This window comes from Thamnophis sirtalis, unplaced genomic scaffold (genome assembly GCF_051295495.1).
Source record: "Thamnophis sirtalis isolate CommonGarterSnake01/CBP01778 unplaced genomic scaffold, rThaSir2_p1.2 scaffold_4, whole genome shotgun sequence".
Taxonomy (NCBI): domain Eukaryota; kingdom Metazoa; phylum Chordata; class Lepidosauria; order Squamata; family Natricidae; genus Thamnophis; species Thamnophis sirtalis.
This window is the reverse complement of record NW_028261384.1, coordinates 45,867,899-45,893,976: the sequence shown is the minus strand read 5'-3', so window position 1 is coordinate 45,893,976 and position 26,078 is coordinate 45,867,899. Positions and strand designations below refer to the sequence as shown.

At 37.7% G+C, this 26,078-nt stretch overlaps 1 protein-coding gene and 1 pseudogene across 4 annotated transcripts in view; both read right to left on the bottom strand.

Moving 5' to 3' along the window:
• The window catches only part of KAT2B (lysine acetyltransferase 2B), an 87,726-nt gene extending 69,110 nt beyond the window's left edge, over positions 1-18,616 (bottom strand). For 3 of the 4 annotated variants that reach the window (XM_087712844.1, XM_087712845.1, XM_087712848.1), the window contains exon 1: positions 17,892-18,300. In XM_087712844.1, coding sequence (XP_087568970.1) covers positions 17,892-18,221 — 330 coding nt within the window. In that variant the 5' untranslated portion in view covers positions 18,222-18,300. Of the gene's footprint in view, positions 1-17,891; positions 18,301-18,463 lie in introns of those variants that run through there. The other variant, XM_087712847.1, reaches the window with a different exon arrangement.
• LOC148045827 (uncharacterized) lies at positions 1,403-3,827 on the bottom strand (annotated as a pseudogene).
• Positions 18,617-26,078: the final 7,462 nt, after the last annotated feature.

Sequence of the window (26,078 nt, the reverse complement as noted above, 5' to 3'; positions counted from 1 at the left end):
ATTCAAAAAAATGAGGGTTGATATGATATTGTTGCCATTACAGAAACATGGGGGGGGGGGGGGGAAATCCACAAATGGAACTTACAGCTAGAGGGATTGAAATTATTTAAAAGAAATAAACGAAATAAAAGAGAATGTAGAGTTGCACTATATATAAGAAATAACTACATATCTACAGAAATAGAGCAAACAATGATGAAAACTGCCTGGAATGCATTTGGGTCAATGTAAAAGTGGGGGGAAATGACATTGCCATAGGTGTATACTATAGGCCACCCAACCAAACAGAAGAAGTAGATGACCTTTTGGTAGTCAGTTAACTAAGGTATGTAGGAAGCACACCAGAATAGTAATGGGGGATTTTAACTACTCTGACATCAACTGGGAGACAAACTGCACCAAGTGGAAGATCAAACAGGTTCCTGACAAACCTAGCAGACAACTTTTGTTTCCCAAAAAGTAGAGAAGGGAACAAGAGAATCAGTCATATTGGACTTAATTCTCACCAACAGAGATGAAATAATAGAAGGTATTGAAGCTACAAAAACCTTGGGGGCAAGTGATCATGCAATATTGGAATTTAACATTATGCAAGCAAAAGCAGTAGAACAAACTACAGTCATGGACTTTAAGAGAGCTGATTTCAATTAGAGAGAACTTGGGAGAGATTCCATGGAATTCCTCAAGGGGAAAACAACTCAAGAAGCTCGGGAAACTTTGAAAAGTGAGATTATAAAAGCCCAGTCTAGGACAATAGCAATGAACAAGAAAAATAACAGTTCTCAAAAGAAACCAGCCTGGCTGCATAAAGAACTCTCTGACAAATTGAATACAAAAGGGACAAGTATAAAAACTGGAAAGACAGGCACATAACTAAGGCAGAATATCAGCAAATAGCCCAGGCCTACAAAGATGAAGCAAGGAAAGCTAAAGCGCACAACAAACAAATTTTTGCTTGAGCAAAAATAAAAAATAACAAAAAAAGCTTCTTCCAATATGTTAAAAAGAAGAAAAAAGTCAAGGAAACAATTGGTCCATTGCTGGGAGAAAGTGGCAAAAAGGTGACAAAAACAGATCCAGGAAACTATAGATCTATCAGCCTACCAGGGAAGATTCTGGAAAAGATAATCAAGCAACGAATCAGCGAACACCTAGAAGCAAACAAAGTACTAACTAAAAACCATGGGTTTTTCAGAAAACATATCATGCCAGACTAATCTTATTGCATTCTTTGACAAAGTGACAAAACTAGTATTCAGAGGAATGCTATCAATATAATTTACTTGGATGTCACTAAAGCATTTGACAAATTAGACTATAACCTACTACTTGATAAAATAGAAAAATGTGGGTTAGACAGCATCACCACCAGATGAATTTGTAACTGGATGATCAACCACACTCAACATGTAGTCCTCAATTGAACTGCATCTAAATGAAGGGAGGTATGGAGTGGAGTACCCAAGGGCTCTGTTTTAGGCCCAGTACTCTTCGACATATTCATCAAGGACTTGAATGAGGGGATAAATGGGGAATTTATCAAATTTGCAGATGACACCAAACTAGCAGGAATAGCCAACACTCCAGAAGATAGGCTTAAGATACATAAGGATCTTGACAGACTTTAACATTGGGCGCTATCTAACAAAAGGAAATTTAATGGTGAAAAAAAATAAGTTTCTACATTTAGGCAAGAAAAACAAAATGCACAGGTACAGTATAGGTGGTACCTTGCTCAATGGTGGTGATTGTGAGAGGGATCTTGGAGTCCTAGTGGACCATCACTTAAATATGAGCCAGCAGTGTCCTGCAGTTTACAAAAAAGCCCACACAGTTCTAGGCTGCATAAACAGTGGGACAGAATCAAGATCACATGAAATGTTAATACCACTTTATAATGCCTTGGTAAGGCCACACTTGGAATACTGCATCCAGTTTTGGTCGCCACGATGTAAAAAGGTGTTGAGATTCTAGAAAGAGTGCAGAGAAGAGCATCAAAGATGATTAGGGTACTTGAGGATAAAACATATAAAGAACAGTTGCTGGAACTGGATATGTCTAGTCTTATGAAAAAAGGACTATTAGGGGTGACATCATAGTTCTGCTATCTCAGGGGTTGCTGCAAAAAAGAGGGAGTCAGACTATTCTCCAAAGCACCTGAGGTACAAGAAGCAATGAGTGGAAACTAATCAAGGAGAGAAGCAACTTAGAACTAGGGAGAAATTTCCTGACAGTTAGAACAATTAATCAGTGGAAAAACTTATTTCCAGAAGTTGTGAATGCTCCAATACTGGAAGCTTTAAAGAAGAGATTAGATAACCATTTGTCTGAAGTAGGGTTTCCTGCCTAAGCAGGAGGTTGGACTAGAAAACTTCCAAGCAATGGAACCAACTTCCAACTCTGTTATTCTATTCAGTTGTGTAATTCATCTTTATCTATAACACAGATGCAATTCACCTCAGTTCCAAACTGAATTCATTGATCCCTGCAGTGATTGGGAGTAGCAACAGAAGGAGAAGGAAGTTGTATTTACAAATCTGCACATTTGTAAATACAACTTTTGGACAATAGTTGTTTTGCTCAATAACCAGGGCAAGAATACATCTGGAAGCATTCAAAATGACTGGGCAGCCCTTTTTAGGATAGCGCTACCCAACTTCAAATGAGAAGTTGATTACAAAAGGTACGCTAGACATTGACTGGCCCCACAACCTCTGGCTATCTAACTACTTGTGCCATGTCAGCTCTACAGCAGTCAAGAATCAAGGAAAACAAATAAAGGAAAATTCATCTTCAGAGCCTGGAGTTTCCACACATTTCTGGATAGAGACAAATTGTCAAAGCCTGAAAGATGAACCACATTTATAGAAGCTGAACTTTGCTGTTACAGCACTGATATTACCACACTCAGTGAGACCAGTTCATTTTAGGAAGCAGCTACTGGATATATATTCTTTTAGAAAGGGAAACCACAGACTCTCAACAAGATTCACAGAATAGGTTTTGCAATTAAAACTGCTCTGCTGAAGAACATTTCTACTTATGTCCTGTTCCAGACCACACATGCACACACAAAGAATTTAAGAGATTTTTAAAAAACTCTTAGCCCCTAATATCACTTCCCCAAGTCCTTTTTATAATAGGTTTGCCTGCAAATAGCCCACCCCCCCCCAAGCTTTATAAATCAAAGTTCACAAGTCCAGCATGAAGTCAATTTCCGGGGGGAGGTGCTTGCCGCCGACGGTAGCTTAACGAAGCTGCCCTCAGAGTTTTGGTTCGTATATCTATTTAAGATCTTAGATATCTCTTTTTCCAGGCAAGGAAAAAGTAGGGAGGGACCCCCAGCTAGTTAGAGTCCTCTTTGAAGTTCACAGCCTTTTTATCTTTTGGCTGTGAACGAAAGAGAGTGATTCAACGAAAGCTGAGTCATTTACTCCGGCCAAAGCTTCTCAGCTGAATTTTTTCAGCTCAAGGCGAGTTACCCCCCTCCTCAGTACAAGATTTTGCAATTAACTTGTTAAAGATCAATCTGAGCAGCGACCATACCGGTGAACTTTTTTTTTTCTCTATTTAAAATACCAGCTTCAATTTTACCAAAGACTCCTTTGTTCAATTTTTTTTTTTTTAAATGGCGAATTTATAGCTTCCGCATTTTTTATAACGATATATCTTCAGCTTCCTGGACAGAACTAAGGATATAACTCTTTACAAATCAATTAGCCCCGTTCTTTCGATGATTTCCTTTTATCAACTGCCAGGGGTTTTGCTGAAATTACCTTATCCCAAACTAATGTGAGTAAAGATTCTGTTTGTTTTCTTTTTATCATGGCACCGAAATCGAAGCAGCCCAGACGCTCTTTTACATCGCAGGCTTTTGTTGGAAAGCCGCAGCTCTTACCTTCCACGCCCCCTACTGGAGAAGTGCTAACGAAAGAATTTCTTTTTGAAACTCTCAATGAATTTAGAGAGGAGATGAAGCAATTTGTTACAGATTTATATGGCAAGCTTGATGCTAAGATTGCCCAAACAAGAGAGGATGTCATGGGAGTTATGACTGTGATGACAGACTATGTTGCTGGAATTGAAGATAAGCTGGAACTCTTGGAGCAAACTAATTCTAACCTGATATCTAAAATTGAGGTGTTACAACAGGAAGTTGAAAATGCAGAAAAACAACTGGTTATGACAAATTATAAAAAGATGGAGCTGGCTTTAAGAGTTAGGGGACTACGTGAAAAGCAACAGGAGAACTTGAAACAGACTTTTTCAGAAGCTTTCAGTCGTTTGATGGGAAGTCCGGGACTCAACTTTGATGGGCAGATTCAAAAAATTTACCGCCAGAATTCGTGGGCAGCAAAACAGAGACAGCTTCCGAGAGATATAATTATATATTTTGCTACAAGAGAATCCAGAAAGGCGATATTACAAGAGTTTTATAATACCAGGCTGCGAATTGATGGACAGGACTTGACTGTTTTTAAAGCAATACCACTTCAAATGTTGAGAGCTAGGAGAGACTATGCTTTTCTAACTAAAGAACTCAGAAACTGTCAGATACAGTATAGATGGGATGTGCCATCTGGTATTATAGTTACATTTGATGACCAAAAATATCACCTAAGCTCTGTTTGGGAAGCCTGAGATTTTTATTATGAGATCCTAAAGGCGGGACACCTTGAATCACCTGGGCTTGAGGACAAACAAAGAGAAGGAGAAGAGAAACAACAAAATACAGCATTACAAGACAGAAAGTATCGCTTTCCCCTTCCGGAAAAGCAGAAGATCAAACAAGGATCCAGCCGTGTTCCCAGACGAATTGAAAATAAAGCGGATCGCAGCAACATTTATGAATACCAGCCATTGAATAAGGAGATATTCATGAAACCATTATAACAGTGAAAGTAAACATCTTGCTATATTAAATAGCATAAAAATGATATAATTTTTTGCAAGGAAATTATATCAAATCAACTGATTTAAAATATTTGCCTTATTTTCAATTTGAACAATACTTTGTGACTTTTGTTTTGCATAAAATTGGTTTAGTTGTACATCGATGAAGAGACATTAAGGTTGAAAGAACTGATGCTGTTCTCCTTGGAAGATATTTTGTATGGGACTTAAAAAAGATTTGGTGGATAACTCTGAATTTTTATATAAGCTGTTGATGACTTATTTTCCAGGGTGAGGAGGGCGGAAACTGTGGTGTTCCTGGATCAGGGTTTCAGGTTGAATGGAGTTGGGAGGTGTGGTGTAGATGGGAGGGTAGTGAAAGTTGAATTAGAGCTTACTTTGAGACAGAAAGTAAACTGATTTTTGTATAAACTGTTACTTGAATATAATGACTGGAAGGATATACCCGGGGAGTTTGCAGGAAGGCGGAGCAAATATGAGAGGAGTATGGATGAAGATAAAATATATCTATGTGTATGTATATGTGTGTGTATGTACATATATATGTGTATATGTATGTATATGGACACGGGTAGAGGCAGGACGAAGAGTTAGAAAAAGAAACCGAGAGAAGAATTTGAGAGGTGTTTAAATTGCTTTATAGAGAAGGAGGTATAAAAGGGACAAATTAAAGGTTTGGAAATAGACAGATATTTAGATAAAGAGATAAGGTCCATAGCTAGAGTAGAACTCTATTTGGATAATTTATTTGGTTTCAATAGAGTTTGAAATCCTGCAAGTAATTAATTAATTGTGATCAGGAATGATGTACATTGTTTAAGTCTTAATAATGATGGGAAGCTGAGTTCAATGAAAAGAATTTATTGATTTTTCTCATTTTTTTTGTTTTTTTTATTTTCTTCTTTTTTTTATCTTTTAATTTTTAACTTACTTGGTTTTATTATATTCTAGATTGTGTTGGATAAAAAGCTATACCGGGTATGGGATCTGGGAAGTCAAAGGGGGGTAGGGAGGGGGGATCACAGGGGGGAGGGGGGAGGGGGGAAACATAGTTTCAATTTTCAAAACAATAAGAATGCACCTGTATACTGTTGCTCCTTTTTATTTATTTTTCTCTTTTCCTTTTCTTTTCTTTTTTTTTCTTCCTTTTTTTTCTTTTAATGTTAGTATAAAATACAAATCAAATAGATTAATGAATAGTAGAAATACACCGAAGTAAGGAGTAGAGGGAAAGAAGAGGGAGGAGTAGAGAGGGAGTGAGAGGGGAATGTAAGGAGGGTGAGATGGGGGAAAGGGGAGAGATGCATGTTAGAGGGGGAGGGGAAGTAGAAGAGGGGAATGTTGGAGGGGAGAAATGAAAGTTGGAGGGGGAGAAGAAAGGGTGTATAAGTCCAGCATGAAGTCAACCAAATACAAAATCTGAATTCAGGCACAAATCCAAAGGCACAGTATCCAATGCAAGCTGCAGAATCCATTCATGAATCCTGAGTCCAAGCTCAGGGTCAATAAACAAAGGCAGGCATTCACAAAGCCAGAACACATACACAACAGGAAAACGAATGGTTGTTTCTAGCATCACGCTACTTTACCCATCAGGCTAAATTGACACATGCCAGTGTAACTCATTGCCACCTCACAAATAGCCTTGCTGACCTCTATTGCACTTCCCTTGGTTTGGCCCTGCACGCCCTGGGAGACAGTGGAGGAGGCTGCATTCCCTTTCCATCCTGTGCTTCTGACTGGGTTTCTGAGTCCTCCAATTGCAGCTACAACTCTTCCCTTTCTTCTTCAGCCCCAGGCACTTATCCACTTATTTCTCTGATCACTCCCCCCCCCCCCCGGAAGAGGGGGATCTCCTCTTCCTCTAGCCTATTCATTCTTTGCTTGGAGATTTTGGCGTCTTCCTGATGCTCCTCCACATTCTACTTCTAGATTCCCAGAATCAGCTCTTCCTCCTCATCTGGGCCATTAGGGAAAGCCATCAACTCACTGGAATAAATGAATGTACTATGAAGTTCCTCCTTTCTCTCAGCAAGTCCTACTACATCACCATTCTAGTGCCTATACAGCAACTCCCTCAAGTCGAGGCAAAGAGATTTATATGGGCATTTTGAGCAGATTATTCAAACTCACCACAACTAATTTGTCACTGGATGACATCAAAGCCAGGGTGGGAGCAGAGAGTGTCAACTGCGATTGAATTCTTAGAAGGCATGGAATGGGAAAATCAAACAGTAATGGCTTACTCCTTCTGAGCAAATGCACTGAGGATAACCTGTGCATCACTAACACTATGTTCAGATTTACAAAAAAATATAAAACAATCTGGGTGCATCCTGAGTCACTGGCACTTTTTTACTATATCAGAGTATGTCACTGCAACCATAAAGAAGTTACCATTACCTGGGCCATGGAAAGTGCTGAGTGCTGGACAGATCACAGACTAATCTGGTTGGTCTTCAACTGTGAGCAGGTTCTTTACCCCACAAGTAACCAAGGACTTCAGAACATCGTTCAACATTGCCAGACTGAAAAACCCAAGCCAAATCCAACATTTTCAAAATGTCCTTAATAAAAACTTTATGACAATTTATCGCTTGTAGGAAATTGTTATGAAAATTGGATGCAATTCATAAACGTCATCACAGACTGCGATTGTACTTAATACTGAAAACCTGGACATACCAAGACTTTCCCATGCCTAGAACAAGGTTTTTGAATTATATATCTCAAAGAATGAAGTACAAGAGGAACTGCAAAATATAGGGGACAACGGTGATCATGTGGAATGCTTTGCAGATATGTATGCTACCAGTATTCTTTAGCACATGAAGGCATTTTATGGTCTTCCTACACTATGACATTCCCCATACTCTCATCTGATATGTCAGATCTGATCAAAGACAAGGAAGGATTGAAACACTACTATAAATTTCTTAAACTTACTCATAGGCCATCTTCCAGCAGGTTTCTCAGTTGCCAGTCTTATCCTATATCTGCTTTGAGGCAGAAAGCAATCTTGCAGATGAATTTTTTTTTAAAAACAACAGAGCAGGATGGTATTTCTGCTTAAATCTACAAAGCATCAGTCCCAAATGCCTTACAGTCATTCCAAGAAATCTTAGAAGACACCAGGCTCACGGAGGAAATGTTTGACAACTTCTGTGGTGCTCTCATTGTGGCAGTATGGAAAATAAGGGAAGCAAATTAGACTGTGTGAACTACAGGAGTATTTCACTGCAAGATTTTTGCTCAGATTTTTCTGAAAAGCCTTGTTATTGTTTTGGAAAGGAACCTCCCAGAAGGTGCAATGAGGCTTTCTGAATGGAGTATAGCAGACCTGAGATTTGCTATTGAGCAGAATAAATCTCTATACCTTCATTAACCTGACAAAGGCACTTGAACAAGAAGGCTCTCTGGACCATCCTGAAATCTTCTGGATGACTGAGGAAATTAGTGAAGTTGATTCACCTATTCCATGATGGAATGACAGGGAAGGTTAGTTACAATGATCAGCTGCATTTGCCATTTCCAATGAGGTGAAGCAAAGTTGTGTCCTAACCCCGTCCTGTTTAATCTCTTCTTCAGTTACACATTGTCATATACTGTACATAGACTGGAGAGTATACAACAGATTCCAACTAAAGTTTTCTCTGTGACTTACACCGCTAGAATAAATGGACAAAATGACTCCATATAGTCATTTAAGGAATCCTTCTTTGATTATGACTATGTGCTCCTGGCATACAATGATAGTAATTACAGTTGATGCTAAACAAATGCTCAGACACTGCTATGCTTTTCAGATTTACTATCAGCCTGAACAAGACTGAACTACTTTGCCAGCCTATGCCAAATATCTGTAAAACCAAAAATCACTGCTGTGACATGCAGCTGACAAAAGGTAAAAAGTTTCAATACCTGGGAAGTATCATCTTGGATCTTTGGACAAAGAAACTGACTCAAAGATCAGCACAGCCAGACAGGCTCTGAAGCAGCTAGATACTAGACACTTCAATTAACACCACATCCATATCTCCATATAGCTGAACGTCTACAGACCTGTGGTTATACCTTTATTCCTATATGAATGAAAATCTTGGGACTATGTACCAGTAACACATCAAACAACTGGAGAAATTTAACATGCATGTTTTCTGCTACATTCCCGGAATTCTTTGACAAGACATTTGGAGACCTTGGATTACATAAAGTCCCCCAGCAGTGAATCCCTGATTATCACAAGCCAGATTTATTGCTTGGAACACACCATCAGAATGGATGACTAATGTATGCCTTTCCAGTGGTATGGTATGTTATACTGGAAACTGGGAATATACCTTGAGGACATCTACCCAAGCGCTATAAAGATACTGTGAAGGAAAAGCTATACTACTGTGACATCCAGCCAAGGGAATTCCTAGTTGGGTCTTCAAACAGATCCGTTGATAGGCCCTGTGCTAAAATGCCTCCACTGGCTTTGAAAACAGGTACCATGAAAAACTGATAGAAAACTGTTAAGTGGCACCATCAGAACACCCATAGTTATTACAATAGACTTCTAGTGATAGATTCTGCACCTCCAGCCTGGGACTGCATAGTCACTTCCATGTCCACAGGTGAATTGACAATCATATGCCTTCTTTGAACTTGGGACTGTCAAACTGACTGCCTACTTACCTATCTACTCACCCATCCACCTACCTACCCGTCCACCCATCTGCCTATCTTACACGCACACATACACACACAATGTATATGCCTAACAATTTGTATCTACAATGCTTGTAGTAAGAACTATGACAGGATTCACAGCAGAGAATTTGAATTTGAGTCTCCCTAAAATGTTCCTTCTAGCTACTCATTCCAGATTCACATTTCACTCATCAGGGGATCTGATAAATATAGGAGCATTCTCTATATTTTAAACTAGAATAAATTCTACTATTCGGTAACTTCCAATCACATTACATAAATTTTGTATTATTGCATTTCCTAAGCTGAAATGTTTATGGGGAGTCTTACGCTAACCCATGCTGAAAAATAAATTACTAAGGATTTGTTTCATGATTAACATGTTCTGCTGTTATTTTCTTTTATTCCAGACCATCAGTTGTAAATCATATTTAAATTACTTTCCTCAAAAACTGTCATGATTAATCCATATGGTTGCCACATTTTATTTACGGCTCATTCTTTAAATCAATATTGTGCAATAAAAGGTTAAAAATTAGAATGCATGGTATAACATATTGGCCTTGGTCCAGCAAACTGGATCAAATTTTGAAAACACTGAAATAGGACTATATTGCTGGATATAATGCTCAAATTAGGGGCCAAACTGCTGCTACATTGCTCAAGATCTAGCATGTTTTAAAATGAGTTAGTGAGACAACATCAAAGGGCATTTAATTCAACAGAGTGATTTTGAAACAAAATCTTGTAAAAAAGGTCTACTTCTTCGGCCTAAAATATTTCATAGTTATGATCAGAAAGATTTGTGATATTTTAGTTTCTGTTAGAATTTGTACACAATAAGGTATTCCATGAATGGGATTTCATAATCTGAAAACTATCAAATTATACTTAATTATCTAAATTGGGAGTAGACACTCTGTTATCCTACAAACATTTTTACTTCAATTCCATTTCAAACAGCATGGTCAAATGTAAGTCCCTGTATAAAGGTGATAAAAATGAGTCTCTATGGATTTTATTCCAGTAGTAGTTGAATTAGCACTGCCTGAAGACATTTTAGAAATCATATGGCCAGCATGTCCTAGAGCACTGTTACCCTCACATTAAGTGGTACTATTTATCTACTCGCATTTGCATGTTTTCAAATGTCTAGATTGGGAGGAACTGGGGTGAGGACAGGAGCTCACCCCATCATATAGCACTTGGGTCTTGAACCTGGGCTACCAGCTTTCCAACTGACAAGCCCAGCATCTTAACTGCCAAGCCACCATGCCATCCTATGAAGGAGATAAGCAGTTCTTAAATAAGACAAATAAATAAACTTGGGAGTTATAATTTTAAAAAATCAGGAATCTTCCTATTCATAGGTAGAAAATAACACAAAATCATAATAAGATTATTTTATACAAACCTTTCTATTTCTTTCCCACTGTTTCATAAAAAAAGTTCTCTGTTAAGTACTAATTCATAAAGTACAGTGTTTTTTATTGGAAAATAAACATATAATTTGAGCAATTTTAATTAAGTGTTGGGATAAATCAGTTCTCTACGTGTAATTGCTTTGAAAACCAGAATTTGAACTGCTCCCATCTTGGGAAACTTTGGCTAAATCTATAGTTTATATGATAGCTGATATCAGTTGCAGCTACATCAATGCAAAAGATTCAATCTCTATTAAAGTTGTCTACCTTAAACTTTGCAAAATCCACAAAGATATGAATTTACCAAGTTGATATACTTAAAATGCTTTTAATGGCAACTGCAATGATCAATCATATGGGAAATCTCCGGAGATGATAAGAATGGTAGTCCAGAATATTTGGAAAACATAAATTGCAAAAGATTGGTGTAGCTTTGTATTAATCTAAGAGAACCAATGAGCTTGTGGAGTAGGTATAAAAGAGCGTCTTTATTTTTAACTACTGTTTGACTAATTTAAACCAATCTGAATGTAGCTATAACAAAGAATATAGGTTAATTTAAATGTGAGTAATAAAACTCTCAAGCTCTTGTTTACAACCACCAGTTACCTTATTTAAAATTAGATTTATTTTTTAAGAATAAAATGAAATTGACTGAAGCATAAAATCTGGAAGTTCTCAAGGGAAATACTGGCAGGCCCAGCAGGGCCCACAATTCCATGTTGAGGATCCAAGATATAAGGAATTACATATATATCTGTGTGAACCATAACCCTGGAGAATTTGTTGCCCTATAATGTATGAAAAAAATCCTAGGAAGTATGCATGAGTTTTCAGTTTTTAGGACATGTTATATCTTAATTTTAAGAATGGAGTCTTTTGTTTTGTAATGAAATACACAAGAACATGACAGCTTTGTTCCTTCATTTCCTTATAGACCAGAGGTCTTCAAACTTAGGAACTTTAAGACTTGTGGACTTCAACTCCTAGAATTCTCGAGCCAGCAGAGCTGGCTGGAAAATTCTGGGAGTTGAACTCCAGAAGCTTTAAAGTTGCCAAGTTTGGGGACCCTGTTATAGGCAGTAACTGATTTTTTAAAATCATTGCTTGAATAATTTATTGCTTAACAACGTTATAAATATTTCTGTATTCATTCCAGTTCATATGATTATGACTATATTTGAGTAGTAAGTGTGCAACTGTTTGAATGTATTTTATTAATAATTATTATATTGTCAACCTCTTATATTCCTTGCATTATACTACAAAGCGAAATGAATGCTATTATTACAATAGAGAGGGACTTGGTTAAAAGTACTTGAAGTACTTTATATACATATATATTTATAACTATGTTTACCAGAAGAATTGTAATTTTCTTCCAGTGAACACTTTCTAAAACAAATGTCACACTGCTTTTTTGTTCTTGCACACCTGACCATATCATCCAAAAAAGGACACAAGGGTAGTAATATAACTTTTTCATGCTTCAGGCATAAGGATGAAATCATACAGAGGCCCCACAGTAATGGGACTGCTCTAGGAATTTCCTTTCACTGCTTTTTTAAACTTTATACATCGGTACATACATACCACACTGGGTGAAAGTTTAAAAATGGCAGAAAGAAGTGGAGCTCATTAAGCCTCATTGAATTGAGTATAAGGTAGCACTTTCCACAAGGGACCAACTACAGAGTTGGGGGAGGAATTATTTTGCAGTTTCCCACTACTGTGGTTGATCATATCAGGCCAGTCTGAAAGGAAAATGGAATCTGTTTATGTTCTCCAGAACAGCAAGTTCTGCATAAAGCTAATCTAGAAAGAAATCTGTATGGTTGTCAAAAGTTTCTACACTCCATAAATCACAACTCATTTGCCTTTGCTCTAAAGAATTCTGAGATCAAACAGTAATATGTGCATTTAATAAAGTTTTCTAAAGGAAAAAGGAATGCCCTATAATTAAAAATATATTTTTCAATCAAAGCAAAGTAACATTTATTTCTCCAAAGATTCCAACCATATAATATCTCACACACAATTCTATTGAATTTTAATAAAGAAAATAGAATTTGATTATGAGAATACAATTTATTTAAACGTAATATGGAAAACCTATTTGTCTATCTAGAAAAATGAAAAGGAAGAATACATACATCTCTCAGAAAGTGAAAGTAGCTGGTCAACAAAAATTAAACAGCTCGTTCCATTAGCATATGTAATTGGAATTAAAAAAGAATATCTACTTTAATACTTTTGTGCCCTAAAATAAATAACCAATAATGAAGTCTAAGCAAATGCAGCGACCATAAGAAGATATATAGGTAGTTCTCGACTTACAACAGTTCATTTAGTGACAGTTCATTTAGGTCACTATAAAAAGTGACTTATGACAATTTTTCAGTTACAACTTTTACAAACTCTTCATGATCATGTGATCAGTATTCAATAATAATAATTGCGTGACCCATCAAAACTGCGGTCCACTAAAGCGCTCCCGATTAAAGCGCGTACATGACGTCATCAGCAGCGCAACAAATAAAATTAAAAATAAATTAAATTAAAATTAAAATAAAATTAAAGCAAGCCGATTCACATAAAGGTAAGGGTTAGGTTTAGGTTTAGGGTTAGGTTAAGGGTTAGGTTTAGGTTTAGGTTTAGGGTTACGTTAAGCGTTAGGGTTAGGTTTAGGTTAAGGGTTAGCGTTAGGTTTAGCGTTAGGTTAAGGGTTAGGTTTAGGGTTAGGTTAAGGGTTAGGCTTAGGATTAGGTTTGGGGAGGTTAGGTTTAGATTTACGCGTTAATTTTAAGTTTACTGCTCACAGCGTGCTGTTTTCGTCGTGCTGTGATGACGTCACGTACGCGCTTTCGTCGAGCGCACTTTAGTCTACCGCGGTTTTGTGGTGGAACCAATAATTGCAGTGATTCACTTAACAACTGTGGCAAAAAGGTCATAAAATAGAGTAAAACTCACTGAACAAATGTCTCACTTAACACAGATATTTTGGGCTCAATTGTGGTTGTAAATCAAGGACTACCTGTACTGCTTTCTAATTCACCTCTATATAGACACCACCTCCTTTTTCTTCAAGCTTCCTTAGAATTAAATTTCAAATTGTTATTAGTTCCCCAATTAAGTATTGTACACTATCAATTAATTATGCGTGCAATATATTTTTTCAAATTGTATAATTCTGCCAATTTTACTAACTTCTAATATCTCAGTGTCATTTTTACTAACCAATCAGAACAATTATATTAGATTCAAAATTAAAAATAAAAAATATTTCTCTACTTAGCGTTTCTTTACTTATTTCTTTACTAAGTATAGTCATCAGGCAGTAACTTTTAAGAAATTTCTTGTGATGACAAGTCATCAGAAATTAGATTTTGTTTGTTGGCATTAATTAATATTGCTAATTACTTCAAACAGTTTGTGTTATGCTTTGCTTAAACACAGGTACTTAGATATATATTGTATAGTCTGTATTAATCAAGGACCGTTGCAAATCTCATTTCCAAAATAATACTGTTTTTACAAATGTATGTTTCATTCATATATTGTTACAGGTAGTTCTCGACTTACAACCACAATTGAGCGCAAAATTTATGTTAATAAGTGAAACATTTGTTAAATTAATATTGTCCCATTTTACGACTTTTCTTCCAGAGTTGTTAGGTGAATTGCTGCAATTATTCATTTAGTAACATGGTGAATCTGGATAGCCATTGACTTTACTCGCAAAAAAAGGACACTGCAACCATCACATGTGAGTCAGTTGTGAAGTGGCCAAGTTTTGATCACATGACCATGAAGATGCTGCAACAATTGATAAGTGTGAAAAATGATCATAAACTGTTGTAAATTCAAACAGTCACTAAATGAAACATAAGTCAAGGATTACCTGTATTAAGTATAGGTTAAGTATTCCTTCCCAGTATATTCAATCATGCTAGTCTAGTTTAGTTCAGTTTACTTGCTCAGATATGTTTGCTATACTATAGTTTCATTGTAATGAAAGATTTTAGAGGAATTATGTCTGGTTTCATTAAATAGTTGAAGGAAAGTGCTGAAATTGATATCAGCTTGTTATGTGACCTTGAAAAAATGAGTTTGGATGTCCGGCCTTTGTAAACCACTGCTGGGTTGGATTAAGCAATGTGAAATTCATTTCCTTTCATTTTGAAGAGATTAATACATGAATTTGCTTTGACAGATTCATTGTTAGACGCCTGTTATATTAAAAAAATTGGTTACAATAATTTGGCTATGGGAGATGTAACTCAGAAGTTGAAACATTAATGAACATGGACTGGTTTTTCCTATTTTTATTGCATTTTAGGCTAATATGAAGATTGTTGATAACAAGACTCTCTATATGAAAGACATTTTTTGTTTTTCAGGCTATATTCCTACTTTTTGGAATCTATAAAGATATTAATATTGTGGATTTTCCAGTGATAGAATTAGTTAAATGAATTATAACACAGCACAGGAAAGAAAAATCTTCCCTGATTTGCATTAGTACATATGTATCAATATTTACAATGTGTCAGAGTTTGTTCTTTTTTTAATTACAAAAAATAAGAATATTTTAGCAACATGGCCAAAGTTCTGGAAGTTGCTGTGTTTATAACATAGTTTCTAAATCATTTTTTTAATCATTACACTTACCACCTTTAAGGCGTTATTCATATTTTAATACTATTTTATACATTTATGAAATAAAAATATATAAAAGCATTACCTAAAATCTGTTCAAAGACAAGGAAGAGAGGAAAACTAGGGTCTTAGAAGATAAAAATTCAAATTACTATTGAACTGAACTGTCTAGAAGGTATTACGCTTGTCACCACCACTCAGACCTGCATAGTACATGGTACCATGAGATTAAAATGAGAAAAGGAAAGAATCCACACAATGAGCAAAATTTCTTCAAAAACTGTAATAGGATAAATAAAGCTCTGCATGGCTTTATTTGACCTAGCTTCCTTTTGCAATAATAACATTGATATAAACAGAGAGAGAAAAAATCCTTTCAATGTGTTTCCAGGCTGCTGAGCTCTTTTTAACCTCACACAATTGGTAATCCACTTTTGTGTGCGTGTGTCAGAGTTCTTGTCAGCCATAGGCTGCAGAAGGAACAAGCCACAATCCCCACCTCCTTCTGCTGCCATCCTGTCAAAACAAAGGCTCTGTTGCCAAGATTTGGCAGAAGGAAGTGGGTGAACAGGAGGAGCTATAACTGCTTGTCTCCAATCCAAGTATCTCTTTTACTCTCCTCCTCTCTCACATTCACTGGCACTACACTACTCAATAGGGAATTCTGGAATGGCTTTCTTGCAAACCTCTCCTACTGCAAAAAATAAAAATAAAGCAAAATCAGGAAGCAGAATTGTTTATCTCTTAACAAATATACAGTGACTGTGTAAAGCAGACTTTGGATTTGTGCCTAATTTTATGTTTACATGAGAAGCATTTGAAACAGTATTTTTCCAAGCAAATAGCACAATGAATACCAAAACTGGCATAGCCTGTTGGGGTTGAGTTTTCTTGACTCCCTGTGTTACTTTGCATTGATATTCTACTTAGTTTCAGCAGTATATCTTTTTATGACTGCTGTCAAAATAGTTTATTTTCTTACTACTGCAAAGAACAGGAGTAGAACTGTACAAACTTTCCCTCTTAATGCACACATCTGTGTTCTCATTAAAAACACTTCTTCAAAAATATCACTAGGAATATGCACATTGAAAGATGGACCTTAAAAAAATCAGATTGATGATGAGATTATAAGGTGGTAGATACAAAGAGGAAAAACACTTTGATAGAAATCAGTAGAGTACTAAACATACAAAGAGTGGAGCAGGTAACCTACTCCCTAGCTTGATGCCATCCAGATTTGTAGGGGTGCAATTTCCTTTATTCTCAGGGCCGCTGTGATTGTTATCAAAACTCATCTGAAGGACACCAGGTTGGAGAAACTTATTCAAGAGCAGCAGAACCGAAATGAGCCACATGGAATGACAAAAGATTCAAGTGAAAAAACTGAGCTAAGCTTTGCAGAGACAAAAAGCAAAACAAAGCCAGAGAAAGGTAAACTGAAAAATACTGCTGTGCAGAGATTACAGAGAGGTAATCAAAGGTGTCTCCACTGAGCAGTTGAACAAAGGAAAGGGGAGTTGATCTCTGACAATTGTTATATGGGCTAAATTTTAGCATGTTCTGCATCTTGCCAGAGTTGAAACAAAGTGAAGATTTAGTGAAGATCTGTCCAGCACTAAAAAGTTTTTACCCTAAATATTCACAGTTGTTTCATACAAGAACAATTTCTAAGACAGTTTCATTTTCAATCAATTTGATATTTCACATCGGATATTTTTAAAGACGATGTAGTATTTTGCACACAGAACTCCAATTGATGCAACATAATTTTGTACCGCAAATTAGAACAAGGAGTGTACACAAGGAGAAATAATTAATCAGAATTAATTGCTCTTTATAAACCACATAGGTACACACGAATAATTGAGCAGAAAAATACTTTTCCAATTGGAAAACAATTGTCACGCTAATACCAATAGGAAGTCCAGCGGGAAACCGCTCACGCGTACCCTGAAAATGACCACCGAGCCAACCGCTGCGTTTTAGAGCCTATTTATTTCGTTAAAAGAACCGGCTGCAGTCCCAGCGAACCACTCCCGCACCTCCCCTTCTGACGACAACTATTAACTGCAACAGCTATATCTTTGGGCGCCCCCTAAGGGCAAGCAGCAAGTGCGACGACCTCTGTGCTGGACGTCGATGCAATCCCTTAATCTTGTCTGTTTTTCCTCCCCAACCCTAGGGCTGGCTGGGTACCTTGCAGGCAGAGTAAACTCCCAGCTTCTCTAGCTTCTTGGCGCGGGGTGCAGAGCGAAGCTGTGCCTTCTTCCCCGCGATACGAGCCGAGCCGAGCCCCCCGCCGCCGCTGCTACTACTACCACCTCCACTGCCTCCTCCTGCAGGGCTTTCAGCAGTAGCAGCTGCGGCAGCAGCGATAACAGCTCGGGCGGGACCACAAGCAGGCAACCCTCCAGCGGCTGGGGAACCCTGCTGCAGTGCTCCGGCCCCGCCGCCGTTGCCCCCAAGGCTTGCTCCTGCTGCCGCTGCCGCGGTAGCTCCAAGCCCGGCCGCACCAGCCTCAGACATGCCGCAGCAGCGCGGGCGGCGGGAGGCTCGGCTCTGTTGTGACCGACGCCAGCCCTGCTCCGTGCCCGGTTCAGCGCGCCCGTCGAGCGCTCTGGACCCTCCCCTTTCCCCGCTTTGCAGCCGCCGGCTGCTCCCAAGGAGGGAGGGGACAGGCCGCACCGCGGGCGGGTCCTGCTGGGGAAGGGAAGAGAAGGCGGAGGCGAGGCGCCTGTTAAGGAAACAGTAAAGGCAGAGAGACGGACATGTTCTTGGAGCTTGGCGCGGTAGTCCCTCTTGGCGAAAAGATCCCGTTGCAGACACTGCCTGGGCCTCCCTCGTTTAGGTGCCAAACAGTGGCGCCTCCAACAACTGTTCTCCCTTAGTAGCATATTCACGGCCATGTAATCTTCGAGAATCCATTTTTGCGCCCCAGGACGGTCATCGTACTTCTCTGTGCCCTGCGCGCGGCGCCCGTGCCCAAAAATCGTCTTACGTAGGACGGGGCTAGAATGGCATGGTGGAATGGAGTGGGTCTGGTTGGCGAAAGCCCCTGTTACAGAATCCAGGCTTCTTCAATTTGTCAGGAAATAAGTCTCCTGGAATCGTGAAGACAAGGACTATAGATGTGTCGTGAGATAACCAGCTTATGCCGCAATAAGTCTCCGGCACTCTACCATGTCACAGAGCTCGTGAGCGCGGGCGCGCGCACGGATGTTTGCTGTGTAAAAACTACCACTCGGAGGCGAAAGTGAGAAGTTCCCTCGGTACGTGCCACTTCCTCAAAAGGTAGAGAAAGGAGCGATCCTGGCCCGCATCTCTGGAGCGCTGGACTGAGGCCCTCGGGTGATAACAGCTGCCTCGGGCCGGTTTCCACCCTTGGGCGCCCGCCAAGTACTGTAATGGTGACAGCCAAACATGCGCTCCCGCCTACATAAGTTACCTCGCGGCCTCACCCTTGCTTCCAAAAGCACAGAACAATGTCTTTAGGATAAAAGGAAGCTCATAGTTCGATCATTCCTTCATACATTAATTTCTGAAAAAGTTGTTGGGTTAGAAAACGAGCTCACAGACCTGTTGAAGGTAAATGCTGAAGAGGCACCCGGGAGAGGCTTCAACAGCCATTGACTTGGTTAAAGAAGTTAAAATAGTTAAAATCGCAGGAAGGGAAAAGTGGTAGCCTTCTTCCCGACCAATTTTTTTAAAATCTTGAGAAAAAGAGCTTAGATGTATGTTGGAGAAAACCAGCTGTCTAGCTAACAAATTTAGCCATTCACTGAAATGATTTTCTGGAGGAGATGGCATTAAGATGACAACTAAACCAAAGCAACTCTTTTGGCTATTTCACTGACTTTTTCCTTCATTATTTTCTATTGCCCCTTCTCCCTCCCAGTAATATATATTCTCCTCAAATGATAACCCATGCAGAAATAAATTGGTCCATGGTGATTTATCTCAAAACAGTCTTCAAACCAGGTCCAAGGCTTTGCAATAGTTGAAAACTGACCTAGAGTACAGTGGCCTTTTAATTCGTTTTAGAATAGGAGGGTTGCATTTTTTTTTAAAAATTAGATGTTTAGTTGTTCAGGTTCATGCTTCTATATTCATTTCTGTATTATGTTTCATGCTTATTTTACATGTAGAACTTTAATAATGTTTACATTAAAAAAGAACAGGACCATAGCAAAAAGCATGTCTCTTGCTGTTTATTTATTTAAAGATTTCTATACCATATTTAACACTTAAAGGCAATTACTTATAAATACTATTGAAAAGTCTTTCCATATGAGACCAAACGATTTTGATACTTATCAAATTACTTACAAAAAATAATCCTAAATGATGGTGCAACTTAAAAGCTCTTTTTTGGGGTTGTTATCTACTTGATCTCAAATAACAAGAGACAGTTTGCTCTGCCAGAGCAAACATTCCTAAAAGTGAATTTCAGCCCTTTCAATTGCATGTTAAGGCACTGAGCTACAAATCAGGAGATTGTAATTCTAGTCCAGCCTTAGGCATAAAACCAGCTGGATCACTTTAGGCCAGTAATTCATTCTCAGGCCTTGCAAAAAGAAAGCTAGGGTAAACCAAAAATCTTGTTAACAAAACTTTAAGGATTAGTTCAGCCAGTCACTAGGAGTTGAGAATGATTCAAAGGCAACCAGTTTAACCCTTTGTGTAATCAGTTCAAAAAGGACCCTTTAACCATACATTGTGTTGTTATATCTACAGAGGGCTTTGCTGTGATCTAATATAAAATACCTAGTGTGACTACAAACCTTAATCTTATTCATGTTTGCATCTTTTTGTCACCTTTTTTTGAAACACAGGATCAATAAACTCTAAACAGCTAACATAATGCTTAATTTCCCCACACAATAATTGAGAAAGTCTGTGTCTGTGTCTCTGTGTGTTTTCAAGTCCTTACTGTATTGAATCCTGGCAAATACCTGGACAGAAAGTGAGAGGCTCAAATCATTTACTAAACACCATGATTGAACAGGGACTTGAACCCTCAGTCTTTCCAGCCTAAATCCAACATTTAATCAGTACATTTGGCAGTTGTAAGCACTTTCACATCCCACTAATGGCAATAAATCTTGAAGACTGGTTTAAACTGGATGTAACACAAATATTAACACAAATATTCCTTAATAATGAGCAGATTGCTGCAATATGCTGATGTTGAAAATCAGGGAAAATCAAATTTGTGGATGGATTTTATTTCTAAGCTTTCATTTTTTGTGCATTTAGCAGCAGAATCTCTTCATGAAATAATATAGCTTAAGATACTAGCTAATGATACCTCCATTGTTCAAATGCTAAGTTTATTTCTTGATTTTGATTTGTCTAAGAGAAACAAAATGCAGAAGCCCAAAACAAAACAGGAAGCACCAATTTTTGCCTTGCTACATAATACAAATCAGAACAATATCTCGGTGGCTAAGGATACCGTTACTATAGTAATAATTGTAAACACTGGACTTAACTACTAGTCCAGTATTAATGTGAAACTATCAGAGAAAGGAATTCCAAAGAACATTCGGCTTTCTAGAAGCTTAAGGTACTGATTTACAGATTTTCATTGTGGAAAGCATAAATTCAAGAAGGTTGTGATTAGATAGTCAGAGAGGGCTAAAGACTGAACACCCTGTTGAAGAAAGCAAATAGGGATGATTTAACGAAACTAGTTCCATTAGCCAGGCCGCTGCATGCCTAAAGACACATTCCAGTTACAATGGACAAACAAATCAGAAATAAAGAGTAGATTTCAATAGCTTTATTTTTAAAAATAATATTTTGCAGTAACATTGAACTACATCACCTTTTATTCTTAGGGATATCAAGATTGAAATCCAAATCACTTAAAAGGATTTAGTTGGGCTTCTAAATATGCATTACATGCACATTATCACAAATAGGCCTCAGATATGATGTTGAAACTCTAGCTCATATTATATAATGGAACTGAAATAGATCTTATTTGATGTAGCAATCTTCATTTGATTCTCAACTTGCCTTGAAGTTGAAGGGATGCTTTGGGACACTCACACTGGCTTCTGTGCAGAATTTGTAAACTTGATACCCCCCCCCCTGCCACCATATCTGAGCTATAAATCCACATAATTTTCTATCTTCTAAAATTCCTCTTTGGTAACTATTTTAACCTGCAGCAAAAATATAAAGAATAAAATAATTTTAGCCAATGTTCACCAAGAAGTTCTAGTCCAATGCATTTTATTTGGTTCTTAAACTGCCCCTTAATGCTTTTTATGTTTTTAAATGCATCTTAAATATAATATATTCTACTTAATAACACCTATCTTATATCAATATTTTGTCTTCTGCCTATTGAGTTTTCATGTTTTTCCTTATTTTCTCCAGTATGACAGTGTTTAATCAGCTAAATTAAATGCTTTAAAAATTATTTAACCAAATTTCTTTCTATTCAATTTAAAATATAATTCAATTATTTTGACAACTACAAAGGGCCAGTGCAATTTAAAAGTCTCCCCATCTTACTTATACAGAATTAAAGCAACAAATCCTCCAACATATATAATTAAGTATATGAGAATAAATGTTTGTACAGCTGTTTTTAAGGGGTAATTTGCTGTGTTCTGCTAGGTACCCTATTCCACAACAATTCATATATACTTTATCTCCATGTCAAGCCACATAGCCTTTTTCAATAATAATAATAATAATAATAATAATAATAATAATAACAACAACAACAACAACAACAACAACTCCGCCGTTGTCGGTCCCAAGCCCGGATGAGAAAGGAGGAAGGTTGGGAACAGGTTGGCATCTGGTCCCGTAAAAAAACCCCCGCCAACCCATACAATATGGTGAAAAAAACAAATAAGAATTCCATACCGCATCGGTCGTCGCGCGGGTTAACAAGGGCCGCGGCGGATGTTGGGGTCCCTGGACATCCGTCGACAAGTGGGCTACAAGTGGACCAGCCAACAAAACGACAAAAATATAGTGCAGATGAAAACCGTGCCATAATGGCCTGTTACTACAACTCAGAGCCAGAAAAAAGAGGCTATTTAAAGCGAATGTATGAATTATGGAAACAACAATATCCAGATTCAAATGTTAGTGAACAACGACTAGCAGATCAAAGGCGATTTATTATACGGAATAAAGTGTTTAGTGAAGTTGAACATGAGGAAATTCAGGCAAATTGCAAAACCAAAAAAACAATATCACAAGCGGAAATAACTGATATTCAAGACACAACTAAAGACACTATAGTAGAACTCCCAGAAGAAGCTCTCAGGGAGGAAATAACATCACCACCACTAGAACCAGTTATCACTGAACCAACTGATGAACTAACTCAAAAACAAAAAGAATTGAAGGATAAGATCATGGAGCATTTTCTGCTTAATGAGGAAAGGCAACGTTTACCATCACTAAAAACTGTGCCTAAGAAAATTTTGGCCCCTATCATGAAAATGGTTAATGCAGTGTTTTCAACAATTGAACCGGGATCCATCTTGGAAACAAACCAGTTAATGTACAGCGCAGCTGTAATAGTCACTAATGAACTAGGCATTAAAATTAAAGTACCTAGTCACAACACAGAAAAAGCATCAAAGCCAAAGTGGAAAATCCGTCTAGAACAAAAAATCAAAAAATTAAGGGCAGATGCTAGTAACTTAAAGAACATGCATGAGCAACGGCTTAAAAACAACAAAATCATAGATCGGCTAATCAGAAGATATAGATTGGATACAAGAAACATCAATGAAGCTGTAGAGATTGTAAAACAGCAGATAACAGCAACAGCTAGAAAAATTGAAAGATATGAGGCACGAATCATCCAATATAAACAAAATCAGCAATTTCGATCAGACCAACGGCGTTTTTATCAAAGTCTTAATGTGAATGGTGACACCAAAAGTGAAAAACCAGAAAAGCAGGCCACAGTTGAATTCTGGAAAGAATTGTGGGAAAATGCAAAGGACTACAACAAGGAAGCAAAGTGGATACATGACTTTGAGAAAAGCATTGGCAACAAACAAATGCAAGTATTAGAAATAACAACTGAGATGATCAAAAATCGAGTTAAAAAGGTAAAGAATTGGACATCACCTGGAAAGGACCAATTACATGGTTTCTGGCTCAAATATCTGACCAGTTTACATGCAATATTGGCCAGGCAACTGAATGAAATTTTACAAAAGGGCCAAATTGATGAATGGTTGACAACTGGAAAAACATACTTGATTCAGAAAGATCCAACTAAAGGAACAACACCTGAAAACTATAGACCAATAACATGCTTACCAACAACCTTCAAATTACTCACAGGCATTATTGCAGATAACATGATGGATTATTTGGAAACAAACAACATCTTGCCAGTAGAGCAAAAAGGCAACAAAAGAAGGAGCAGGGGCACAAAAGATCAGCTTCTAATTGATAAAATGATATTAGAAAATTGTAAGAACAGAAAAATGAACTTGAATATGGTCTGGATTGATTACAAAAAGGCATTTGACTCACTGCCACATAGTTGGATCATAAAATGCTTAGAAACAACTGGCATTAGCAAAAATATTACATCCTTTACTGAAAAGGCAATGAAACAATGGAGAACTGAGTTGGCAGTAGGGAATGAGATCTACGGAATGGTTAATATCAAGCGAGGAATTTTCCAGGGTGATTCACTTTCACCTCTTCTCTTCATCATCGCAATGATCCCACTATCAGTAATCTTAAAAAAAATGAAATTAGGCTACCAAACAGCCAAAAAAGCTGAAAAAATTTCGCATTTACTATATATGGATGATTTGAAACTCTATGGAAAGTCAGAAATAGAAATCCAATCATTGACAAATACAGTCCGAGTATTCAGCACCGATATTTCAATGCAGTTTGGCATGGAAAAATGCGCCACTGTATCCATAAAAAGGGGCAAAATCACTGCATCTGAGGGAATTGAAATGCCCAATGGCCAACTAATTAAATGCAAAGAAAATGAAGCCTACAAATACTTAGGCATTCTGCAGTTGGATAACATCAAGCATGGAGAAGTAAAAACTATTGTCAGGCGAGAGTACACCAACAGAGTTAGGAAAATTTTGAAATCTAAATTGAATGGTGGAAATACAATCAAGGCCATAAATACCTGGGCAATACCAGTTATAAGATACACAGCTAGCATAGTTAACTGGACACAAGCTGATTTGGACCTTTTGGACCGAAAAACCAGGAAACTAATGACAATGCACTACAGTTTACATCCACGTGGTGATACTGATAGACTATATCTGCCCCGAAAATCAGGTGGCAGAGGATTATTACAAGTGAAGCAAACAGTTGAAGAAGAAAAACACGCACTGGCTGATTATTTAAAAGACACTCAAGAACATCTATTAATCGAAGTAAAGAACAAAAATCTACTGAAGGCCCAACAGACAAAACAAGAATACAGAAAAGATGTGATAAAATCAAGAATGGAGAGTTGGCAGAACAAAGCACTGCATGGTCAATTTCTGGAAAAAATAAAAGATAAAGTGGACAGGGAACAAACTTGGTTATGGTTAAAAACAGGTACATTAAAGAAAGAAACAGAGTCACTAATCCTGGCTGCGCAAGAACAAGCTATCCGCACAAATGCCATTAAGGCCAAAATCGAAAAATCCTCTGATGATGCCAAATGCAGACTTTGCAAAGAAGCTGACGAAACTGTTGATCACATACTCAGCTGCTGTAAAAAAATAGCGCAGACTGATTATAAATTGCGGCACAATTCAGTAGCACAAATGATCCATTGGAATTTGTGCAAAAATTATAATATTAAAACAGCAACAAACTGGTGGGAACATCAGCCTGAAAAAGTCACCGAAAATCAGATGGTCAAGATCTTGTGGGATTTCCGTATACAAACCGACAAAATACTGGCGCATAATACACCAGACATCACACTGGTTGAGAAAAATAAGGTCACAATCATAGACATCGCAATACCAGGTGATAGCAGGGTCGCCGAGAAGGAACATGAAAAAATCGCAAGATACCAGGACTTAAAAATCGAAATTCAACGACTATGGCACAAACCAGCAGTGGTAATTCCAGTGGTAATTGGCACACTGGGTGCTATTCCAAAAGCACTGGAATTACATTTAAAACAGTTAAAAATTGACAAAATCACCATCAGTCAAATGCAAAAAGCCGCACTGCTTGGATCTGCACGCATATTACGAAAATACGTTACGACGTCCTAGGCCCCTGGGTGGGGCCCGACTAGTAACCAATGCCAAATCCGGCGAAACAACTGGCCGCTGTGATACAATTGTACAACAACAACAACAACAACAACAATAATAATAATAATAATAATAATAATGATTTGGACCT